General features: G+C 52.6%; 1 protein-coding gene across 1 annotated transcript in view; it reads left to right on the top strand.

Annotated features, from left to right (window-relative positions):
- PEX6 (peroxisomal biogenesis factor 6) overlaps positions 1-21,105 on the top strand; it is a 34,560-nt gene that overhangs the window by 5,665 nt on the left and 7,790 nt on the right. Inside the window, exons 2-14 of the mRNA XM_034763973.1 lie at positions 8-217; positions 799-962; positions 3,473-3,556; positions 4,963-5,065; positions 5,594-5,730; positions 6,033-6,144; positions 9,109-9,317; positions 11,257-11,452; positions 12,140-12,216; positions 12,691-12,823; positions 15,202-15,407; positions 15,517-15,578; positions 19,481-19,589. Of these exons, the coding sequence (XP_034619864.1) occupies positions 8-217; positions 799-962; positions 3,473-3,556; positions 4,963-5,065; positions 5,594-5,730; positions 6,033-6,144; positions 9,109-9,317; positions 11,257-11,452; positions 12,140-12,216; positions 12,691-12,823; positions 15,202-15,407; positions 15,517-15,578; positions 19,481-19,589 (1,802 nt within the window). The remainder of the gene's footprint in view (positions 1-7; positions 218-798; positions 963-3,472; positions 3,557-4,962; positions 5,066-5,593; positions 5,731-6,032; positions 6,145-9,108; positions 9,318-11,256; positions 11,453-12,139; positions 12,217-12,690; positions 12,824-15,201; positions 15,408-15,516; positions 15,579-19,480; positions 19,590-21,105) is intronic.

Raw genomic sequence — 21,105 nt, 5'->3', positions numbered from 1 at the left:
CTTCCAGGGCGAGTGGGTGCGGGTGCGGCTGCGGCGGGAGGGGGAGGGCGAGGCCGGGCCCGGCGGGGCGCACCTGGCGGCCGTGCTGGCCCTGCATCCCCGCTGGGACTTCCCGCAGGAGCCCCGGGACCCCCCGGAGGGCTCGGCCGTCATCCCGGCCGCGCTGGCCTTCAACCTGGCCTGCGACCCGCTGGGCGGGAGCCACCTGCTCATCCAGGTACCGCGCTGGGCCTCGGCCCTCCAGGGCTTGGCAGAGCGCGGAGCTGAGGGGCTGGGGGATCCCCAGGGGCCAGCCGGGTGTGGGGTGGGTGCAGGCGCGGCGGGGTGGAGGGGCGCTGGCCAGGTGGCCGGCAGGGCTGCGGCGGGTGGGTGGCCAGCGATCTCCCAGGGATGGTGTCGATGGAGAAGCGTTTGGGAGGCTGGGTGGGTGGGTGGAGGAAGGTGAGGTACCTCTGTGGGAAAGGAATGAGCTGGCGGCTGGTTCGCCGGGGAAGCCCTTGGCAAGGCAGGTGTGGGAGTGACAATGGAGAGTGTCTAAAGTCCCAGGTGTAGTTGATGCTTCAGCTAGAGTTGGCGGGAGCCCTGCAGTGGCACCACCCTGGTTGCCTTGGGGAGGAGCCGCTGTTGTCTTCCTTCCCTTCAATGGAGACGGTAGAGCAGGTTTTCAGCAGGGTTTGTGGGGAAGAGGGCTTGCTCTGTAGGTTGTTGCCACCTGGAAGTTGAGGACAAGTGGGTCATAACTTCTTAGTGTCGATACAGCCCCATTAAGGCTACACCGGACCATTATTTCCTTTGCAGAGGTATGGGGAAGCTCCTGGTATGGAAGAGAGACAAGGAAGTCGGTCCTTGCTATCCATACCGCCCTTTGCAAAGGAACTGCACATAGAGATTGTCTCCTCACCAGCCTACAGCACCAGAGGAGTCTATGACAGTATTCTCCACCAGCACTTCCAAACTCCCAGGTTAGCCTTTTGGTAAAGATGACACGTTATTTTTGTCCCTTTAATTGCCCTAGGAAGAAGGGAGCATCTCAATGCCATGCTTCATCACTGCTTCTTAAGTTCACAATGAGCAATGCACCTCCAAAGTACCCATTGCACGGTTGACTAAACCCATTAATACTCACTGAGAATGATCACAAACTAACCTGGGAATATTTGGAACATCCCACTGGGGTGCCTGCTTAACTCAGCAAAATAGCCTAGGGCACGTACTGAGAACTGTTTTCCACTATCGATCCACCCTACTTCCTCCCCCTGGGATATCCCCCAACCTTGTGCTAAGCTTCCTCAATCTCCTCCTTCAAATCATTCCTCGGTACTCCCTTCTGCTGGAGTGTTGTCTGTAACACATGCGAGGTCATTGTCCCGCTCTGCTCGGCACTGGTGAGGCCGTAGCTGGAGTCCTGTGTCCAGTTCTGGGCGCCACGCTTTAGGAAAGATGCGGATATACTGCAGAGAATCCAGAGGAGAGCAACAAAAATGATATGAAAAACTGGGCATGTCTGGTCTTGAGAAAAGAAGACTGAATGGGAACCTGATAACAGTCTTCAAATACGCTACGGGTTGTTATACAGAGGACAGTGATCGATTGTTCCCCATGTCCATTGACGATAGAAGCTTCTGTTGCTGGCCCTTTCCAAACATCTTCATTCTGGGCACTGTTTGTAAAACCAGTATTAAACTTAATTAAAAAAAAATCTGATGAGTAACTGTTTGTTATAAGAACGGCCATGCTGGGTCAGACCCAATATTCTGTCTTCTGACCGTGGCCAGTGCCAGATGCTTTGGATGGAATGACTAGAACAGGGCAATTATAGAGTGATTCCTCCCTTCTTGTCCAGTCCAAGCTTCTGGCAGTCAGAGGTTTAGGGATACCCAGACCATGGGGTTATGTCCCTGACCATTTTAACTAATAGCCATTGATGGACCTATCCTCCATGAATTCTTTTTTGAACCTGGTTATACTTTTGGCCTTCACAGCATCCTATGGCAACAAGTTCCACAACTTGACTGTGCATTGTATAAAAAAGTACTTCCTTATGTTTAAATTAACAGGCAGCAGGTTTAAAATAATCACATGACCTCTGGTTCTTGTGTTATGCAAAAGGGTAAATAATGCTTCTCTATTCACTTTCTCCACCCCAGTCATGATTTTATAGACCCTCTAACATATCCCCCCTTAGTTGTCTCTTTTCTAAGACTGAACAATCCGAGCCTCTGTAATCTCTCCTCATATGGACCCTGTTCTATACCCTGGATCAGTTTTGTTGCCCTTCTCTGAACCTTTTCTAATTCTAATATATCTTTTATGAGATGGGACGACTAGCACTGCATGCAGTATTCAAGCTATGGACGTACCATGGATTTGTATAGTGGCATTATGATATTTTCTGTCTTATTATTTATCCCTTATTGCTGTCTAACATTACTAGTGTTTTTGGCTGCTGCTGCACATTGAGTGGATGTTTTCAGAGAACTGTCCACAATGACTCCAAGAGATCTTTCTTGAGTGGTAACCGCTAACTTAGACCCATCATTTTGTATGTATAGTGGGGATTATGTTTTCCAATGTGCATTACTTTTCACTTATCAACATTGAATTTCATCTGCTATTTTGTTGCCCAGTCACCCAGTTTAGTGAGATCCCTTTGTAGCTCTTCACAACCAGCTTTGGACTTAACTATCTTCAGTAATTTGTATCATCTGCAGATTTTGCCAGCTCACTATTCACTCCCTTTTCCAGATCATATATGAATATGTTGACCATTACAGGTCCCGGTAGTCTCTCTCTTTGCATCTGGAGAATTCCCTTACAACACTTCCCTGTTTGCTGCTTCTGTTTGCTAGCTCTCATGATCTCTCGTGCTCTCTCTCATGTAACACTTCCCTCCCCCTTCCCCCGATCCCTAACTTTGTCATCATACCCTCCTAGGATGTCTTTTAGGATGTCTACGTTAGATTGTAAATGCAGGAGGGCAGAAGCTCTCACTTCGTCTGTAAGGTGCTGTGCAACCAACCCTATGATGCTGAATAGAAAAAAAAGAGAATCGGAGAAATGTCAGGCTGGAAGGGACCTCGGGAGGTCATCTCGTCCAGCCCCCTGCTAAATTTACCTAGCTCATCCCTGATGTATGTTTATCTAACCTCTTCTTAAAATACCAACAGTATCTCTGTTTCCACACCAAATTCTTCAAACAGAGTAAAGCTGCATTCCCCATGCAGGAGTCCAGATGTGTCCGCTCAGGAACCTGGGAGTGCTAAATCTGGTGTTTTAAGCCAGCTGTCTGATGTTTTAGAGTAGAGAGACACACTTGCTGGGTTTGAATGGCTTTTCCCCCTCCTGCCCAGATAAAGAGAGCGCGGCTGATGGATTGATTTACTGTTTCTCACTGGTTCAATATTCTGAGGATGTGGAGGACTGCACAGCCTAAGAGAGTTGATCGTTCACCATGGCTGTTGCTTTGTTGCAGGTTGGTCCAGGCGGGTGATATCCTGTGTATTCCGACAGCTGGACATCCTGAGTTCTTGGAAGGAAATTCAGAGAAATTTCTTAGGTATGCAGTGATCTCCCTATGCCTTTTCAGGCAGCTGTTAAAGAACTGCTTTTCCCTTCTGGCTCAGTTGAAGCCTGGTGATAAATTCTTTTCTGATCTGTCCCTGGAACTCAGAGTTGGTCTGTTGTTGGGGTTTTTTTGGATTAAAAGTTTGTGTTGGATTTTAGGTGGGTATGCGGTTACACATCAATTCAGCAAAGCAGCCCTCTGAGAGCAACTGGTGGGGAAAAGAGGAAGCGAGAGGGAGGAGTGCACTGCAGCTGTTCAGTGACAGAAAAGCAGATTGAAGTAGATGTTTGGGCTTGTCTAAATGGGAATATTATAATGGTATAAACTAAGGTGTGAATTTAAACCTCTGGAGTTACACTGGTATATTTCCCCGTGTGGATAGTCTTATTCTGGTGCAAGAGGGTCTTTTGGGGGGTTTAATTTATATAGCTGAGTGGCAGATACCACCAATTTGGTTGACTAAACGTATCCTCTCTATGCATATGCGCATCATACCTCATTTGAAAGCTTTATTGTGTCTACTTTAAGATGAAGTCTGATATGAAGTGCTCAAGTTTGTTCCGTTGCCATAGAAACAGGGATAAACAATGCCATCATCAAAACGTTAAAATGACCACTTGGAAATATTTGCATTAGTTTCTGTTAGTTTAGTGACTCTGTATATTATTGCAAGACATAAAAGTGGATTTTTTTTTTTTTTACCTGAAAGCATCACAACAACTATCTCACAGGTAAAACAAAATCAGTAATAAACGTGTACAGATATCATTGAAATGTAATAGTGTTGGTGACGATATCATCATCATCTTGTTCATCATGCTCTCTGTTGAGAGTGCCTGGGTTACCACAGTCTCCACTGCCTTAGCACGTACACAGTTCTGTGCAGAGGGGGTGGTGCTGACTACAGATACAGTTGATTGTTTGTGTGTGTGCAGTCGAGTGCTTTTCAGACCAGCCAAGACACTTTTTTTTTAAAGGTGGACAAAACAAAACAAGTCTTTGGTGGGGTATTTTTATGCAAAGGATACGTATTCTCAGAGCAGACTTGTTTCTCAGGTCTGGTCTACACTGCAGACCTGTATCGGTATAACTGTGTCGCTCAGGGGTGTGAAATATCCACACCCCGCAGCAATGTAGTTTTACCGACCTAATCCCCATGTGGACAGCGGGATTATTAAGCAACAGAATGTGCAAAACGCTCAAATAATACAGAACGCTTATGGACAGATACTTTCTCGCTGTCTGCCAGCTGGGAGGGGACGGGGGACAGTCTTGTCGTGCCCCCTCCTGTTCTGGTTTATGATGTGTGTAACCAGGGGGCCTAGAGGCCCCAGTCGCCTCCTGGTGAGGAAAAGCTCATCTGGCTGGTGGGATTCAGGCTGCTTCTCTTCCTGTAGCTGGCCGGAGCTGTACTTCAAGGTGAAGAAGATTGTAGGAGTGGTGGAAGGAGAGCAGTCTGTGGGGTACCTGGCTGACATCCAGAACACGTCGCTGTACCTGGTAAGGTGTCAGCGGGAGGCCGAGGAGGGTGTACAGGAGATGTGTGAGGCTAAGATCGCACGGCCAGGATGATGTAGGAACACTGAATGGCCATGGAAGAGGTTCATGGCTCTACTCCCCAGATAGGTGCTTTAGGGAAGCAGTTCTCAAACTGTGGGTCAGGACCCCAAAGTGGGTCGGGACCCTGTTTTAATGGGGTTGCCAGGGCTGGCGTTAGACTTGCTGTGGCCCAGGACTGAAGCTGAAGCCCGAGCCCCTCTGCCCAGGGCAACGGGGCTCAGGGTACAGGCCCCCTAGCTGGGACTGAAGCCCTTGGACTTCGGCTTTGGCCCCCCGACCCGGGGCGGCAGGGCTTCGGCAGGCTCAGGCTTCAGCCCCCCCGTCCTGGGGTCCGGCAGTAATTTTTGTTGTCAGAAGGGGGTCGTGGCGCAATGAAGCGTGAGAACCGCTGCTTTAGGAGATGCTGGGTGACTTGAGAAGACGTCCCTTCTGAGGTGTGGTTGGAAAGCGTTATTTCCTGCCTTGCAGGTGGGTTCAACAAACAGCGCTGTGCCATCTTCCCCAAGCCGTGGTGGCCATGGGTTTTGGAGCAGTCTGTCTCCCGCCGGGCTCTCTGATGTGGTGAAGCAGCTCTGTGATGCTCTCCGGCCTCATCTGAACAGCAGGTAAGGTCACACTGATACAGCGCCCTTGTACTGGGGCGTTCCATCTGCTATGAGGAGGGGCTCCTCAGCAGGGGGCTGTTTTGTGTTGTGGGTTGGTTTTCGCTCCGCGGCATTACTCAGGACACTGGTTGTCTGTGGCAAGAGCTGCAGGTGTTTGGATCCCATGGTTTCTGAGGGGTCTTTGCTTGCAGAGGTGCTGGGATTTGGCGCAGAGTCTCTCTGGTGCTGGAGTCTCACTGCAGCGGTAATAACATGCCAGTGAGTGAGCGGGGACCCACACGCTCTGTTCCTTTGTGTTCCAGGGGGACCGCGCTACGTGGAACAGGCAGCATTCTACTGGCGGGACCCAGTGGTGGGGGGAAACTGACGGCTGTCAGAGCTGCATGTAGCTGCCTCAATCTCCACTTGTTCAAGGTAATTCTTTTAGTTGAGTTGCATGTTGGGGATCAGTTGGTTGGGGGACTTACCCCGTGTGGAGAATTCCAGGAGTTTTCTCCAACACAGGCGCTGAGCTATGAATAAGCAAGTGAAATAACACCAAAGAGCCACTTCCTCTCCCCCAGAGGCTGTCTCCTCTGCACTTGGTCCTAGCAACTCCACCCCATGTTCTCTCCCTTCTCTCTATTTCCTGTGCAGTTGGTTTCCTTGGTGCCCTACCCCCCACTCCATGGATGTGTGCACATCTCCCTCACCCTGCTTCCTCTCCGGAACTGAGATTGCAACAAAGTTTCCATTCTAATTTGGCTGAGTTTGGTATGCCATCAAAATCTGTGTTTGATTTTATATTAGTAAAAGCTCCTGTTCCAAACTCTAGGTGCCTGAACATTTTATTAATCTCTCTCTCTCTCTGCCTCAAGACCATCTGCTACTTCTGGGTAAACTTCAGTTCAAATCCCTTCCATTTTAAATGGGGTTACAGTTTTTTTCTTCAGTCACAATAGATACTCAAAATGGGGAAAACTCCCTCCTTCCTTAGTTTTCGAAGACTGGGGTTTTCTTTTCAGTTTCAAGCTGTTCCCATCGTTTTGATGGTTCCTCGTTGTTTTTTCCTGGCATGGACAATGGCTGCTTGCTCAAAGCCAGTCTCCCCTGCTTAGTATGGTAGCCCGTCCTGCTGTCTGCTTACCCCCCTATTGTGAGGTGATGCTGAAGTCGTACCACAATTTGAGTACAGTTTTCGATATACACAAACATACATTCATAACCCCAGGCTGCGGGAGTACTCCACCTTCATAGACAGCTGGTGCAGGGAGGGTTTGATCTCTCTCTTCGTCACCCAGGTTTTCACCAGCACCTCCTACACTGCCCCATTGTACAAAACCGGCTTAGTTACCCCCCCCCTTTCCTCTCTTCTCTCTCCTGGAGAGAATATGCACCCCTTTACACCAACACTCCAGTTCTGAGTCACTCCAGTGGGATTCAGTTACGCCCACTTGGCCGTAATCACCATAATTTAGCAATAATAACTTCTCCTCCATGGTCTGTAGTGCATTTCTGTTCTCTGCCACCCCCACACCTGGTCTGCCTCTTCTCTTGCAGAACAGCTCCATTTTCTCTTTAAATGGGAAATACATCCCAGGTTACTTGTGTTAAATGGAAGCCTCCCCCCCCTGCCTCCCTGGAAGCCTGCCCAGCACTCAGAACTGCAGCCTGTTAGCTCTGACCCCAGACTTGTGTAGCCCTGTCTCTGTAAGTGGAGACTGCCTGATCTGCTGAGTTTCTTCTGATGCTCCATGAATTGGACCCCTTGCTCCCAACACCAACAGCTGGGCTTCACTCACACGTGGCATGGGAAGGACATCTGAGAGGATCACCTGCATCAACCTCCATCTTCAGCTTTTTCCCAGGTCCCAGGTGATCTGTTGAATTTCCTTCCCTTACACCGTTTGTTCCTATGTGAATGGAGTTAGTGGAAATTTCCAGTGTTCTTCAGGGCATGCTGGGTCCTTCTTGCAGACCCTTTCTCTTGGCACCTTCAAGCTGCGTTTCCCACTGTGGAGTTGTTACCCACACACTCTAGGGCACCCACCTTTACCCTTCCGTGGGCTCAGGGCGTAACCTGGTTAATTTAGACACCCCCACCCTTTCCTAGGTCTTAGGGCTCAGGGCCAGTCTTACCCAGTTCTTAGGGCTCAGGGCATAATCTTTGGCGGGTTTGCGGGGCCTTTTACCAGTGAACGAGCCTTACACAGTAATATCCTTAACCTCTGTTTATTAACAGTTACCAGACAGAATACACACGCTAAGCATACAATGCGCACCGCTGCCAATACGGCAGATGAACCTTTCCTGGTGGCCAGTCAGGATCAGGTCGCAGTGTGGTTGGCAGCGTGTTGAGGTCTGGCAGCTCTGATCTTGGAGCTGTGTCCTGGAGTTCCTTTTGGACCCCAGTTTATACAGTGAGTGAAAGTTGGGTCCTGCTTAGCTCTACCTTCACCAGTCATTGTAAACTGAAGTCCTACAAACCAGTATGTCCCCCCAATCCTAGCCTATTACAAAACAATTCTTTAACCAATCCCATCCCACCATCTTAGTTGATTTAAATATTGTAAAAATTTAGTTACGCAACAGCCAGAACCAATGAAAGAACAAGACAGACCCTACAGATAAACCATAGAGAAGTGGGGACTGTAAAGGCCAAACAATAGAAGTAGAGATTTCACAATCACAGCGGTTGATCAGTGATTCCTAGTCAGACAGAACGCTGTCAAACTAAGTTTTCTTTAACCATCTTAACACCTGGTTCTTTCTCTGGTGGTGGGGCTATTAAGACAGGAGCCTTTGTAACAGCCCAATAGTACATTGTTTTGATGCAGTTTAGATGGAAGGTGAGGATGCTGCTGCTGCTTGCTGCAGAAAAAGGCCTCAGACCTTACAGAGTCACCCACCGAGGTCACTGGTTTCCTCTCCCTTCCTGGTGGCTCCTTTCAGTGTTTGCTGTTTGGTCAGTGGCTGGGCCTCTGTCCACCTCTCGTCTTTTCTGCCTGCTCCTTCTCCTTTCCCCAGACCTGTTGTGGGTGTGTTGGCCAAATGGCTCCAGATACCTTTCCCTCTGCTCTTCGTACTGCCTCTCCCAGCTGCCACGTTCCTCCACCCTCCTGGGCCTCCCCCACAGCTCTCCCATCTGTGATTTGACTGCACCCCCTTCGCACACCTTCTGCCTTGGCCTCAGTGGCCGTTCTGTGTCCCAGGCGCTGCCTCTTCTCTCTGGTGCTGGCCCTGGGCTTACCCTGCCAGCATCCAGCTCTCTCAGCTCCTCGCTGTGAATTTCTTATGGAGAACTCATGTTTGCTCCTTTGGTCCTCTCTGCAGGGTCTGCCCCCTCGCCTCAGCAGAGCAGCCCCTACAATCTCTGTGTTCTCGGTTGGTTTCCTGCAGGTGGACTGCGTTAGTTTGTGTGGAGACACTAGTGGAGCTACGGAGATGAAGCTGCAATCTGCATTTGCACAGGCTGAGCTCTTCCGGCCGTGTGTGCTCCTGCTGAAGGACATCGAGCTGCTGGGACGAGACCGGGACGGGCTGGGAGAGGACTCCAGAGTCACTGCTACACTAAGGCACCTCCTCCTGGACAGAGATGCGGGATCTAGGTAGGGACCCACCCTGGACACTGCTAGCTTGCACCCGAGGCCCTTCCCCTCTCTGCCTCGGGAATCCCTGGGCAACAACCTCTGCAATGTCTAGGCACTAGCTTCCAGAACATCCCACTGGGCTTTGGGGTAATTTCCCAGGCTTGCTCAGTTTATTTCAAAAAGCCTCCAGGGTTTGCCAGCGGAGCAGCCCTGACGTGTGGGGAATTAGAAGATTTGGCCTCTGGGGCCGAGAGGATCTTGTTTTAGTTCCCTGGGTTGGCGCCGATGAGACATTAAAGCAGATGTAGTGTATCTGGGGTGAGGCAAAGCCAGAGCTGCAGGGTATGATGGAAAGCTGGAGCAATGGGACACTTGTGAGATTGACGGAAGATAACAGGAGCTGTGGGGCATGGCACAAGGACAGAGGGCGAGGAGGGAAGATGTGATGTCACTGGTGGGGGTCCCTGTAGCTTGTGGGGGGACCTTGCAGGCGCCTGGGGGCAGAGTGGTGTGGGGTTTATAACTGACCTCGGAACCGATTGCAGGAGAGGACTGATAAAGTTTGCGGATGATACGAAGGTGGGAGGCGTTGCCAATTCGGAAGAGGATAGGGATATTCTGCAGGGAGACTTGAATGAGCTTGTGAATTGGAGTATCAGAAATAGGATGAAATTTAATAGTGAAAAGTGTAAGGTGATGCATTTGGGGATGACTAACAACAATTTTAGCTACAAACTGGGGACGCATTGGTTAGAAGTAACGGAAGAGGAGAAGGACCTAGGGGTTCTTGTAGACTGCAGAATGATTGAGTCGACAATGTGACGTGGCGGTGAAAAAAGCCAATGCGGTCTTGGGATGCATTAGGCGAGGTATATCTAGTAGGGATAAGGAGGTCCTGCTTCCGTTGTATAAGGCGCTGGTGAGACCTCATTTGGAGTACTGTGTGCAGTTCTGGTCTCCCATGTTTAAAAAAGATGAACTTAAATTGGAACGGGTGCAGAGAAGGGCCACTAGGATGATCAGAGGAATGGAAAACCTGTCGTATGAAAGGAGACTGGAGGAGCTTGGGTTGTTTAGTCTGACAAAACGAAGGCTGAGGGGGGATATGATTGCTCTCTTTAAATATATCAGAGGGATAAATACAAGGGAGGGAGAGGAATTATTCCAGCTTAGTACTAATGTGGATACGAGAACGAATAGATATAAACTGGCCGTGGGGAAGTTTAGGCTTGAAATTAGACGAAGGTTTCTGACCGTCAGAGGGGTGAAATATTGGAATGGCCTTCCGAGGGAAACGGTGGGAGCGAGGGACCTGTCTGGTTTTAAGACTAAGTTAGACAAGTTTATGGAGGGAATGGTTTAATGGTAAAACATATTAGCTGAGGAATACCAAGCAATGGTAGGTAAACAGTATAATGGCTAACAAGGGTCAGGCTGGAGACTCTTGCCTACATGCTCGGGGTCTTACTGATCGCCATATTTGGGGTCGGGAAGGAATTTTCCTACAGGGTAGATTGGCTGAGGCCCTGGAGGTTTTTCGCCTTCCTCCGCAGCATGGGGCAGGGATCTCTAGCAGGAGGGTTCTCTGCCAATTGAAGTCACTAAGACCCAGGATTTGGGGACTTCATCAGCAGAGTCAAGGAAGGGTGGGGACGGTTTTGTGGCCTGCAGCATGCAGGGGGTCAGACCAGATGATCATAATAGTCCCTTCTGACCTTAAAGTCTATGAGTCTATGAGGGTTGACCTGGGCAGGTGGAGTAGAAGTAGTCTCCCAAGCTGTACTCAGAACTGCAGCTCTGCCTGGCACTATGAGGCACCTCTTGCAGCAGATTGTGCTGACATGCAAACATACCCGTGCGTGGCAGAGGAGCATTGTGTGGGGATGGTGGCTGTTGTTTGCGGGTTCTCTGCTGTGTGCCTGACGGCTCTTGTTTCTCCGGTGTGTTTGTGTCTCAGCGGTTACCCTGTCCTGGTGGTTGCCACCACATGCCGGCCTCAGGACGTCCTGGCAGACGTGCAGACAGCTTTCCTCCACGAGGTGACGGTTCAAGCCCCATCGGAAGAGCAGCGGAAGGCCATGCTGAGCACGCTCACTGCCAGCCTTCCGTTGGGCAAGGAAGTGAGCCTGGCCAAACTAGCGCGGAGAAGTGCGGTGAGTGCAGCCTGCCTGTGGCACAGGGGGAGGGCGGCCCTGGCACGTGACTAGGCAAAGAGGCTGTTCTGAGCTCCTCTGACTAGTCCGTCAGTCACCACGCTGCAGAAATGACGGCAGCATGAGCCTTGAAAATGGACATAGGTGATGGTCCTCAGGGAGCCTCGATAGAGTCCCCCCGGCAGGCAGCAAATCGCTCGCACGGGTGAGGACAGTTGGGGAGGAGGCAGGCCCCACCCCATGCACTGGCTTGTGGGTCGGGGGGCTGCATCGCGGGAGCAGGCTGTGCAGCATGGCTGGGTTTGTGTTGCTCCTGGAGCCTGACTGTCCTTGGCCTGGCGTTAATGTTAGTGGTTTTTAACCGGGCAACTTCAATGTTGCAGTCATTTAGGTTTTTTTGCATTGAATCTCACTGGGGCGAACTTTCAGAGTGGGTGTTTGTAGACCGGCGTGCAGAATTCTGCACCCACACTTGCCTTTGCGGTTACTGCTGTGTGCTCGCCTGGCTTGTTGGGTGTGGAAATGGGGTGATTACCTATGCCGGGCTAAGCACCCAGGTGCGCGCACACATCTGCGCAGGTACCTCCAGCCTCCCTGTCGGAGAAGGAGGCTGACCTTGGTTCCAGTGTGCACAGTGGCACGGAGGCTCTTCACCATTGGACACGGGTTTTGTTTCTATGTTCACAGGGGTTTGTGCTGGGAGATTTCTGCGCTTTGCTGGCCCAAGGTGGCCGGGCAGCTTGCACCAGGATCTTAACCTCAAGGTAAATAGATGGGCCTGTGAGTGATCATCCGTGAACTTGCAGCGTGCCTGCTTGTATCCAGAACATTAATCATTGGGAATGAAAAACTCCATTTCCGCTGGTGGAAAGATACCGTATTGCATCCTCTTTCCTATGGGAGGTGGGAGCACATGCAGTGAATGTGGCTGTGATCGAGACATGGCAAAGACTATGTGGTGGGGGGGGACAACGTGCAGCGAGGGAGGTGCAGTGACTATGTGCAGTGACAGTGCTGGTGCAGTGATTGTGGCCATGGTTGAGACAGCGCAGTGAGGGAGATGCAGTGACTAGCAGGAGCGAGGCTGAGACAGTGCCAGGTCTGGGGCAGTGGGGACCGTGCAGGGACTAGCAGGAAGGGGCTGGGGTCGTGGGGACGGCAGGGAGAGAGGTGCTGTTTGTGGTGAATTGAGCGTGTGAAGAGAACAGACGTAGACTTTTCCCCTTCTCTGTGGCCAGTTTCCCAGGGGGGCTGAGTGAGGATGAGGAGAGAGATTTTTGTGCTGCTGGGTTCCCTGTTCTTGCAGAGGATTTGAACGTTGCATTGGATCAACTGCATGAGACTCATTCGCAGGCAGTTGGAGCCCCAAAGGTATGAACCACTGAGCGGGGGGAAAGATACAAGGCTCTGGTATCTGCAGCTTGCCAGGTCAGTTTGAATGGCCCTCACCCCATCCCTTGGGACATAAAGCCACGCTGCAGTAGATAGGCGCCTGGTGTTCACTCGCGGAGCCCTGATTAGCAACACCCACGCGGGGGTCTCTCCTGCACTGCACTCCCCACTCAGAGACCAGCAGGCTGGGTGCCAGGCTGGGATTTCCACTCCATGACTGCCCGGAGTGTCCGCTCTCGAATGAACTCACGCAGGAAAATGACAAAAACACCCTATCCCCGGTGGGTGAACACTTTTCACAGAGGGGTCTCTCTATACCCGACCTCTCAGTCCTCATCCTAGAAGGAAACCTGCACAACGCCTCCGAAGAGGGGCCTGAGAGCTTAGACACTAAAAACCATGGATTGAGTAGAGACACTGGACTTATGGTAGAGGTGGGCAAACTATGGCCTGTGGGCCACATCTGGCCCACGGGCCCCTCCCCTGCTGTTCCCCCTCCCCCACTGCCTCGTGCAATGCTCTGGGCAGCTGGGCAGCGAGCTCCTGGGGCAGCACAGCTGCCGAGCCTGGGCCTGACCCGGTGCTCTGTGCTGCGCGGTGAGTGGCTGGCTCCAGACGGGCAGCACGGCTGTAGCGCCGCCAGCCACCGGTGCTCCTGGCAGCGCGGTAAGGGGGCAGGGAGGGTTGGATAGAGGGCAGGGGAGTTCGGAGTGGTGGTCAGAGGGCGGGGTGTGGATAGGGATCGGGGCAGTCAGAGGGTGGGGAACGGGGGTTGAATGGCGGTAGGGGTCCGGGGGAGGGGGAGAATCAGGAAGGAGAGGAGGGGTTGGATGGGCGGTGGGGGGCGGTCAGGGGTGGAAGTTCTGGGGGCGGTCAGGGGACAGAGGGCAGGGGGGCTGGATAGGGGCAGGGGTCCCGGAGTGAAGCCAGGAAGGGGGGGGGGGGGGGGGGGGGGGGGGGGGGGGGGGGGGGGGGGAGGGGGGGGGGGGGGGGGGCAGGGGTCCCGGGGGGGTTGGATGGGGCAGGAGTCCTGGGGGGGCCATCAGGGGGCGAGAACCAGGGGGGGGTTGGATGGGGGCGGGGGCTGGGGACGGGCCATGCGTGGCTGTTTGGGGAGGCACTGCCTCCCCTAACAGTCCCTCCATACAATTTCAGAAACCCGATGTGGCCCTCAGGCCAAAAAGTTTGCCCACCCCTGACTTACAGCTTATTACAAGGATCTGTAACCCACTACTTCTGGCCAATGACTGGAGGAGTGTTAACAGGCCACTTCACCTTGAATGGTCTCTTGAAATTTGTGTTAACCGCTTATTCTAAACAATCAGATCCACCTTGAATTTAGCAGTGACGCTCCGAGTTAGTTTCCCAGACCAGAACAAGAGCAAAGCTTGTTTCTCTCACTGACAGAGGTTGGTCCAATAGAAGAGATTCCTTCCCCCATCTTGTCTCTCTAATGTCCTGGGACCAGCGCAGCCACAAGGACACTGCAGACAATGATGGGAATAGTCCGTGACCCACTATCGCTGTGTTTGTCATGCGGATGGCTCTCTGAGCACCTGCAACATTTTGGTCCAGTCAGCAAAGGTCTCTCCCTCCAGTTACTGTTCCAGCTGTGTCTGGAAAGCAGGCAGCGTGCTTGGCACTGCACAGAACGGCCCCTGGCTCTGGGAGCTTTGCCATTCAGACACCCAGCGCCCCGGGGAGCGGGCGTCTCAAGTAGCAGCTCGTACACAGCCGTCATTTCCTCCTTTTCAGCTGGGATTTGAGCAGGGAGAGGGCGGGAGTTCCAGGTGGAAGTGGCCACCTGGGAAGTGGGGGCAAGGCACAGCTCTGGGAGGAGGGAGTCTGGGTGGAATGAAAGAGGGAGTCGGGGGGCGAAGCAGGGTCAGGGGCATGAATCCAATGTGGAAGGCAAGAGAAGCCAGTGAAAGGGTCTGAAGAATGGGTGACCTGGTCCAGGCAGCAGGGTGAGCACAGGCCAGGGTTTAGCCATGGGGCTGGTGGGGGAGGCTGGGTTTTCGAGGACAGGCTAGAGCAGCAGGGAGAGGCGCTCCGTGTGAAGGAGGGCATGGAGCGGAGGGTGGTGTGACCTTTGAGGCAGTGTAGGAGGGGGCTGAGAGCTGTGGAGGAGTCCGAGGTGATGGGCTGGAGTTTGGGGGCGGTGAGGGGGTGAGAGAAGGGGGTGCAATCAGATCAGGGATGTACACCATGCACACCAGGCAGGGAGCACATGGAGTGGGGGTGTCAGTATGCCCTATTCGCACAGCTGCCAGCCAGAGACCTGGAGCTGGGGTCTGGAGCAAGCGGGCTCTGGTCTGGGGACGAAGCGGGTGACTGGGCTGTCGGTCTCGCTGCAGATCCCCGCGGTCACCTGGCAGGATATCGGTGGGCTCCAGGAGGCGAAGAAGGACATCCTGGACACCATCCAGCTGCCTCTGGAGCACCCGGAGCTGCTGTCCGTGGGGCTGCGCCGCTCTGGCCTTCTGCTCTACGGGCCTCCTGGGACAGGAAAGACCTTGCTTGCCAAAGCTGTGGCCACTGAGTGCACTATGACTTTCCTCAGGTGAGGAGGGGTTGGCCTTCCCCGGGGTGGGGTGCTGGTCCTGTGCTGTGTGGCCGGGGCTCCTTTGCCCAGGGCCGGTATAACTGGGTCCCTGCTCTCTCCCTTGCAGTGTGAAAGGGCCGGAGCTCATTAACATGTACGTGGGGCAGAGTGAAGGGAATGTGCGTGAAGGTGAGTGGCGGGCTCAGCTCGTGGCTGTGAACGTGGCTGGCAGGACGGCTGTGCGCTCTGGGAGCCTGCTTCGCTTCCTTGGTGTAGGAGGAAGGGGATAGAATTTGGCCCTATTGCTCATCCAACAAACTTCTGCCCACAGCGAGGCTGCTGGGGACAGCGGACCAATCTGGCCTCTCTTCCTGTCTGCTCTCTCTCCATTGTCCCAGCTCTCCATACCTTGGTCATCTCTAGCCTTGATGTCCATAATGGCTCTTGTCTGGGCCTCCCTGTGCCTTGCCTCTCCTCTAATCTGCCATTGCAGTCATCGCATCTCTTCCTTGAGTGCCTCCATTGGCTCCGTGCCTGCTCCTGCTTCCAGCTGCCTGATGTCCCTGCTGTATTAATTCACATGGACTAAATGGACCCAGTCAAAGGTGCTAACGTGACCCTGAAACTGTCCAGCGTTAAACCGCACTAAACAAGGTCAGGGCTTTGGCATAAAGAGACCTCAGCCTGCTTAGAGCCATGGCAAATACACCATCAGACAGCCTTATGACCATCTAGTAAAGAGACACAAAAGACAGGAAAACGTTCAAGCATTTGAAATGTCACATATTAAGTCAGGCTCTCGTTTTAACGACGTCCCTTGTTCCCTTTCCCTTTGGCTGGAGAGAGACTGTCTCCCTTGTTTGGCCGTCTCACTGTCCTCCTCGGGGAAAACAGAACCAGTTCGCTGAGATGCACTGGTGCTGTAATGGTTAAAGTCTGATCCCGTTTCCGAAAAGGAAAAACAAGACACACACCCAAGAAGGGAGGGAAAAGAGCAGCAAATATAGAAAATGCAGCTTGTCTCTGTTGCTAACTCTTCCTTGCATCCTCGCTGCTGGAAAAACTCAGGCCCAGCACCTGGTCTGATCAGCGTTGCGCTGTTTAGGGCATTGCTTTTAGCTGCCTCTTTCTGTTCACGGGCTTGCTGAAGTGTTGCAGAATATGCAGTCTTGGCCAACTAAGCCAGACGCTCCTTAGGCAGAAGGCAAAGGAGAGAGATCGGAAAGAGAAGGAATAAGGTGGGGAAGGAAAAGAACACACGGGGGAGGGAGGGGAGTTGACCGTCTCACATCCCAGGGGGTGTTTGAGATCTAGTCAGAGCCGGTGGAGATGGTGATGTCATCTGGCGCCCTCTCTCTAGCCTGGTCTGATCAGGACATCTCTCAGGATTAGGATGAAGGAGGTACCATGGCGTCCTGGTGGATCCTGGAGTCCCAGGAGACAGGCTGGGATGGCAATCATGATGGTGAAGCTCTCTGGAGCAGCTGCTGGCAGACAGGTGCTGCTTTTTTTCCATCAGCACTTGTTGAGTTTGCTTCACCTCTGCTAATTTTCACCCGCAAGTCTTTTTAAGGCCTCCCAAAGGGAGTAGCCCTCCCACATCATTTTGTCCACTTATCGGGTCTCACTTCCAACACACCAATTTTGGCTTGTGTCCAGAGACTTCCAACACACCAATCGATTGCTGGTCCCACACTTCTCTTGTTTACCTGGCTTGATCTGAACACAGTCCTTGAATTATATCAGTAGGACTTTGTGTTCTGTCTGTCTCCTTTGGCACCTTTTCCCATCAATATTGACTGTTATTAGGTTATCATCAGGCTCTGTGAATTTTTGCTCACTTCAAGTTGAGCTCACAATAGGGTAAATTTGTAGGCCCAATTATCACAGCATCCCTTGCAGAGCTCTCCTGCATGTTTGGGGCTCACCCCGACCAAGGAGGGGTCCTGTCGCCGCCTGCCCTGTGATGGTGGGGGCACCAGGAGCCAGCCCACAAGCACAAAGGTCTCACCTGGGATCCCACCAGCCTCGTTATTCCTGGCAGGGTGACCCCAACAACGCTTCTGGTCCCGTCTCCCGAAGTCCCTCTCCCCCAAGTTTTTAACTACCAGACACTCGGACTTTCCCCCTCTGGTTTGTCACCCCTGAAGGAGTGAAACCTACCCCCAGTTACCAGCTCACTTTGGCACGCACATTCCATGCTGTTTGCGCTCCAGAGACCTGCGTGGGCTAAAAATAAACAAGGTTGATTTAATGGGAAAGCCACTGATTTGAAGGTGAAATAGGGAAAGCAAAAACACGCACGACACACTGAAAATAAACATAAAAAGGCCACTGCAAGTTTCACACTTGTATATTCGCTCAATTTCCTTTTCTAAGATAAGGTATTTCCTGAACAGTTCCCAGGTGTACCCCCATCATAGAGGGGATCCAGCGTTTCTGGGACAGCACCCCTCCTGGCTGTGAGGTGTATTTGAAATTGTAGTACAGGTGTTGAGCACAGTTTTTATACACTTAAAGACATAGATTCATAACCACCATCTGCCTCCATATCTCATAATGACCAGCAAGTTATGAACATTACAAGGTTTCAAAAAAGACCTGGCTTGCCATATTTTATACACAGTCACGTCGTATACGAACGGTTGCTTCACTTGCTCATTCTGGGGGGTTCAGACCTGCTGTTCTCCCCGTGGGGTGTCTGGACCCTGATTGTCACACCTCTGTAAGCACACCCAGCTGTGCTCCATGCTCTTCCCAGGCCCCTCTGCGTTATCGCTGCGGTTTGTGTTGTGGCAGTCCCCAGGGGCCGCAGACAAGGCTCAGGGCCCCAGTGTCCGGGTGTGTCCAGACATGTCACGGGAAGCCAGTTGCTGCTGCAGGGCTCAGACTGGCTCTATGATAAGACCCAACAGATGGATGAAACGGACAAACGGGGATGGCCGAGGGAGTGGTGAAAGGAGCCTTTTTGCTGTAGAGACCCCCCCCACTGGGGGGCCATTAGCAGATAGATGGTGCCTCCTTTCCCCCCAGGAGCCAGCTAGTGACTCCAGCCAGTGGGGACAGGAGCAGACGAAGCAGGGGGCTCTGGATGGTCCAGACAAAAGGGCTGAGATTTCTCTGACTGTCTCCATCCTGTGCTGGAGGGCTGGGGCATGGCTTCACACCACACTGCTCCTCCTCCCCGGCCCTCGCCCCCTCCCGTTTCTTTCTGTTTAGCTGATCCCCTGCTAACTAAACGCACCAAAAAAAGAGAAAAGAACAAAAAATCATGGTGCTAACGTGCCATCTGCTGCCATCCCATTGGTCTCTCTCCCTGTGGGTGCTACCGCTCCCCTCCCCCCCCCCGCCGTGTCTGTGTGGTCTGTTTACACAATCGTGCCTCATTGTTTCCTTGCACGCCCCTGTCTGTCTCCGTCTCTTGTCTTCTGTCTTATACTTGGACTGTAAGCGCCTTGGGGCAGGGGCTGTCTCTTTGTCCTGTGTTTGTACAGCACCTAGCGCAGTGTAGCCCTGGTCCATGATGGGCTGCTAGACGCTACCGTAATACACCTAATAAATAACAGTAATGGTGGGTAGCAGTCCCAGGGTGCCGCCTGCATAGCCGCCCTCCTCTCTTTGTGCTTTCTGACTTGCTGCGTGCACCCCAGTGCCTGGAGTAGATGCCCTGTTCCTGTCTGCCAAGCAGCCCCCTGCCCAAACAGCTTTGGGCATGTTCGGTCCCATCCCAGGAGAGCTGGCAGAGCTCTGGGCTGAGGAGTGTGAGTCTGCAAAGCAGGATCCAGCCATTTTCTGGTGTAATGGTTCTTCTTCGACTGATTGCTCATGTCCATCCAGCTTACGTGTGTGTGCGCTCGCCACATGCACCAGTGCCGGAAGTTTCTCCCTCAGCAGTATCCGTAGGGGACCGGCTCCGGTGCCCCATTGAATGGACATGAGCAACACATCTCGAAGAACACCAGTTACGGAAAAGGTAACTCTCTTTTCCTCCCACTCTGGGCTCCTTGCTGGATGGGGGCTCCCCACAGTGCCAGTTCTCTCTGTGTAGCCTTTCTCGGGTGCCCATGCTCTGCGTGTGTCTTTCCTCCCAGTGTTTGCCAGAGCCCGGGCAGCTGCCCCCTGCATTATCTTCTTTGATGAACTGGATTCCTTGGCACCCAACCGGGGACGGAGCGGAGACTCAGGCGGAGTTATGGACAGGTGAGTGCTTGCTGCGCCCTTCTGTTTTGGCAGCTACGCTAGGATTCTGGGTGATTTGATACGCGCCGGGCGCGTGTGAGATGGCCGGGCACACGCAGCTTGGGGGGAGCCTCTCGCTCTTCGCCTCCCTGCTCCTCCCAGTCCTCTCCTTCGCCGCAGTGAGCTTGACACCTGCTTTTGCACTGCCCCACATGTGGGGCGTTGTCATTGTCTGTTACTGATTGTAGTAAGTCCTAAGTAAGCCTCTGGCTTAGATCAGGCCCTCCTGGTGCTGGGAGTGAGGCCAACACTAATTAAAATGACAGAGCCAGCTCCAAGCCCTTACAGCCTGGAATAGCTTCCTGTCTTCCACGGACTTCTCTGTCCCCCTCCAAACCGTTCTGCCATTTCCTCCTCACCTCTAGTTATTTACTTGCCCTTGGCTAGGACTGGAGAGGCCTCAGTCAGGATCAGCATTCAGGCTCTGTGCGAACGTGTATGAAGACACAAGCCTTGCCCACGAAGAGCCCTCATTGCTGAGCTCATAACCCATGTCTTGTTCCTTTCCCTCTGTCGGCTGGGAAGTGCCTCAGGGCAGGGAGTGCTGTGTGAAGCACCGCACACCTTTCACTTGTCAGCAGAATCTCACAGCAGGGCAAGCACAGGCCTGACTGCGAGTTCCTACAGCCCAGAGGCCTGTAGGTGGGATTTTTGGGAAGCACGTGCCTCCCATGGTGAATGTGTGCAAGGCTCAGCTGAGCACAGGGAGGTGTGACTTGAAGCGTCATGAAGGTGTTGTGGCTGTGCTCGGCTGAGCCTGACAAGGCATCCACAGGCTTGAGGGTAGCTTCTCGCATTTGTGGGCCTAGGAATAGAGTCTGTTGGCTAGAATAGACACAGCAGGGTATCCAGAGGCCTACGCTGCAGTGTCTGCCACTCACCGCCCACCTGAGCCTCTGTGGGGTGCAGAGTCTGCACACGGGTCGGACTGCCAGCAGTGCCTTGCAGGTGAGCTCGTTACGCAAGAGTACACTGAGGGGCAGGTTCCTAGCTTCCAAGGCCAGAAGGGTGCATTGTGATCGGCTAGTCTGACCTCTTGTATAGCCCAGGCCAGAGACCCGCCCCAGAGTAATTCCTGGTGCAGAGCTTTTAGAAACACGTCCAGTCTTGGTTTAAAAATTGTCAGTGATGGAGAATCCACCACGGCCCTGGGTAAGTTGTTCCAATGGTTAATTACTCTCACTGTTACTCTGTTAAATGTATGCCTTATTTCCAGTCTGGATTTGTCCAGCTTCAACTTTCAGCCACTGGATCATGTTCTACCTTTGTCTCCTAGGTTGAAGAGCCCATTATTACATATTTGTTCGACAAATACTTATAGACGGTGATCAATTCACCCTTTAACTTTCCCTTTGTTAAACTAAATAGATTGAGCTCCTGGTGTCTATCACTACAAGGCAGGTTTTCTAATCCTTTAATCATTCTTGTCTCTCTTCTCTGACCTCTCTCCAATTTACCAACATCTTTCTTGAATTTT

Source organism: Trachemys scripta, chromosome 3 (assembly GCF_013100865.1).
Source record: "Trachemys scripta elegans isolate TJP31775 chromosome 3, CAS_Tse_1.0, whole genome shotgun sequence".
NCBI lineage: Eukaryota > Metazoa > Chordata > Testudines > Emydidae > Trachemys > Trachemys scripta.
The sequence above is the reverse complement of the archived record's forward strand: the minus strand, read 5'-3'. Positions and strand labels throughout refer to the sequence as shown.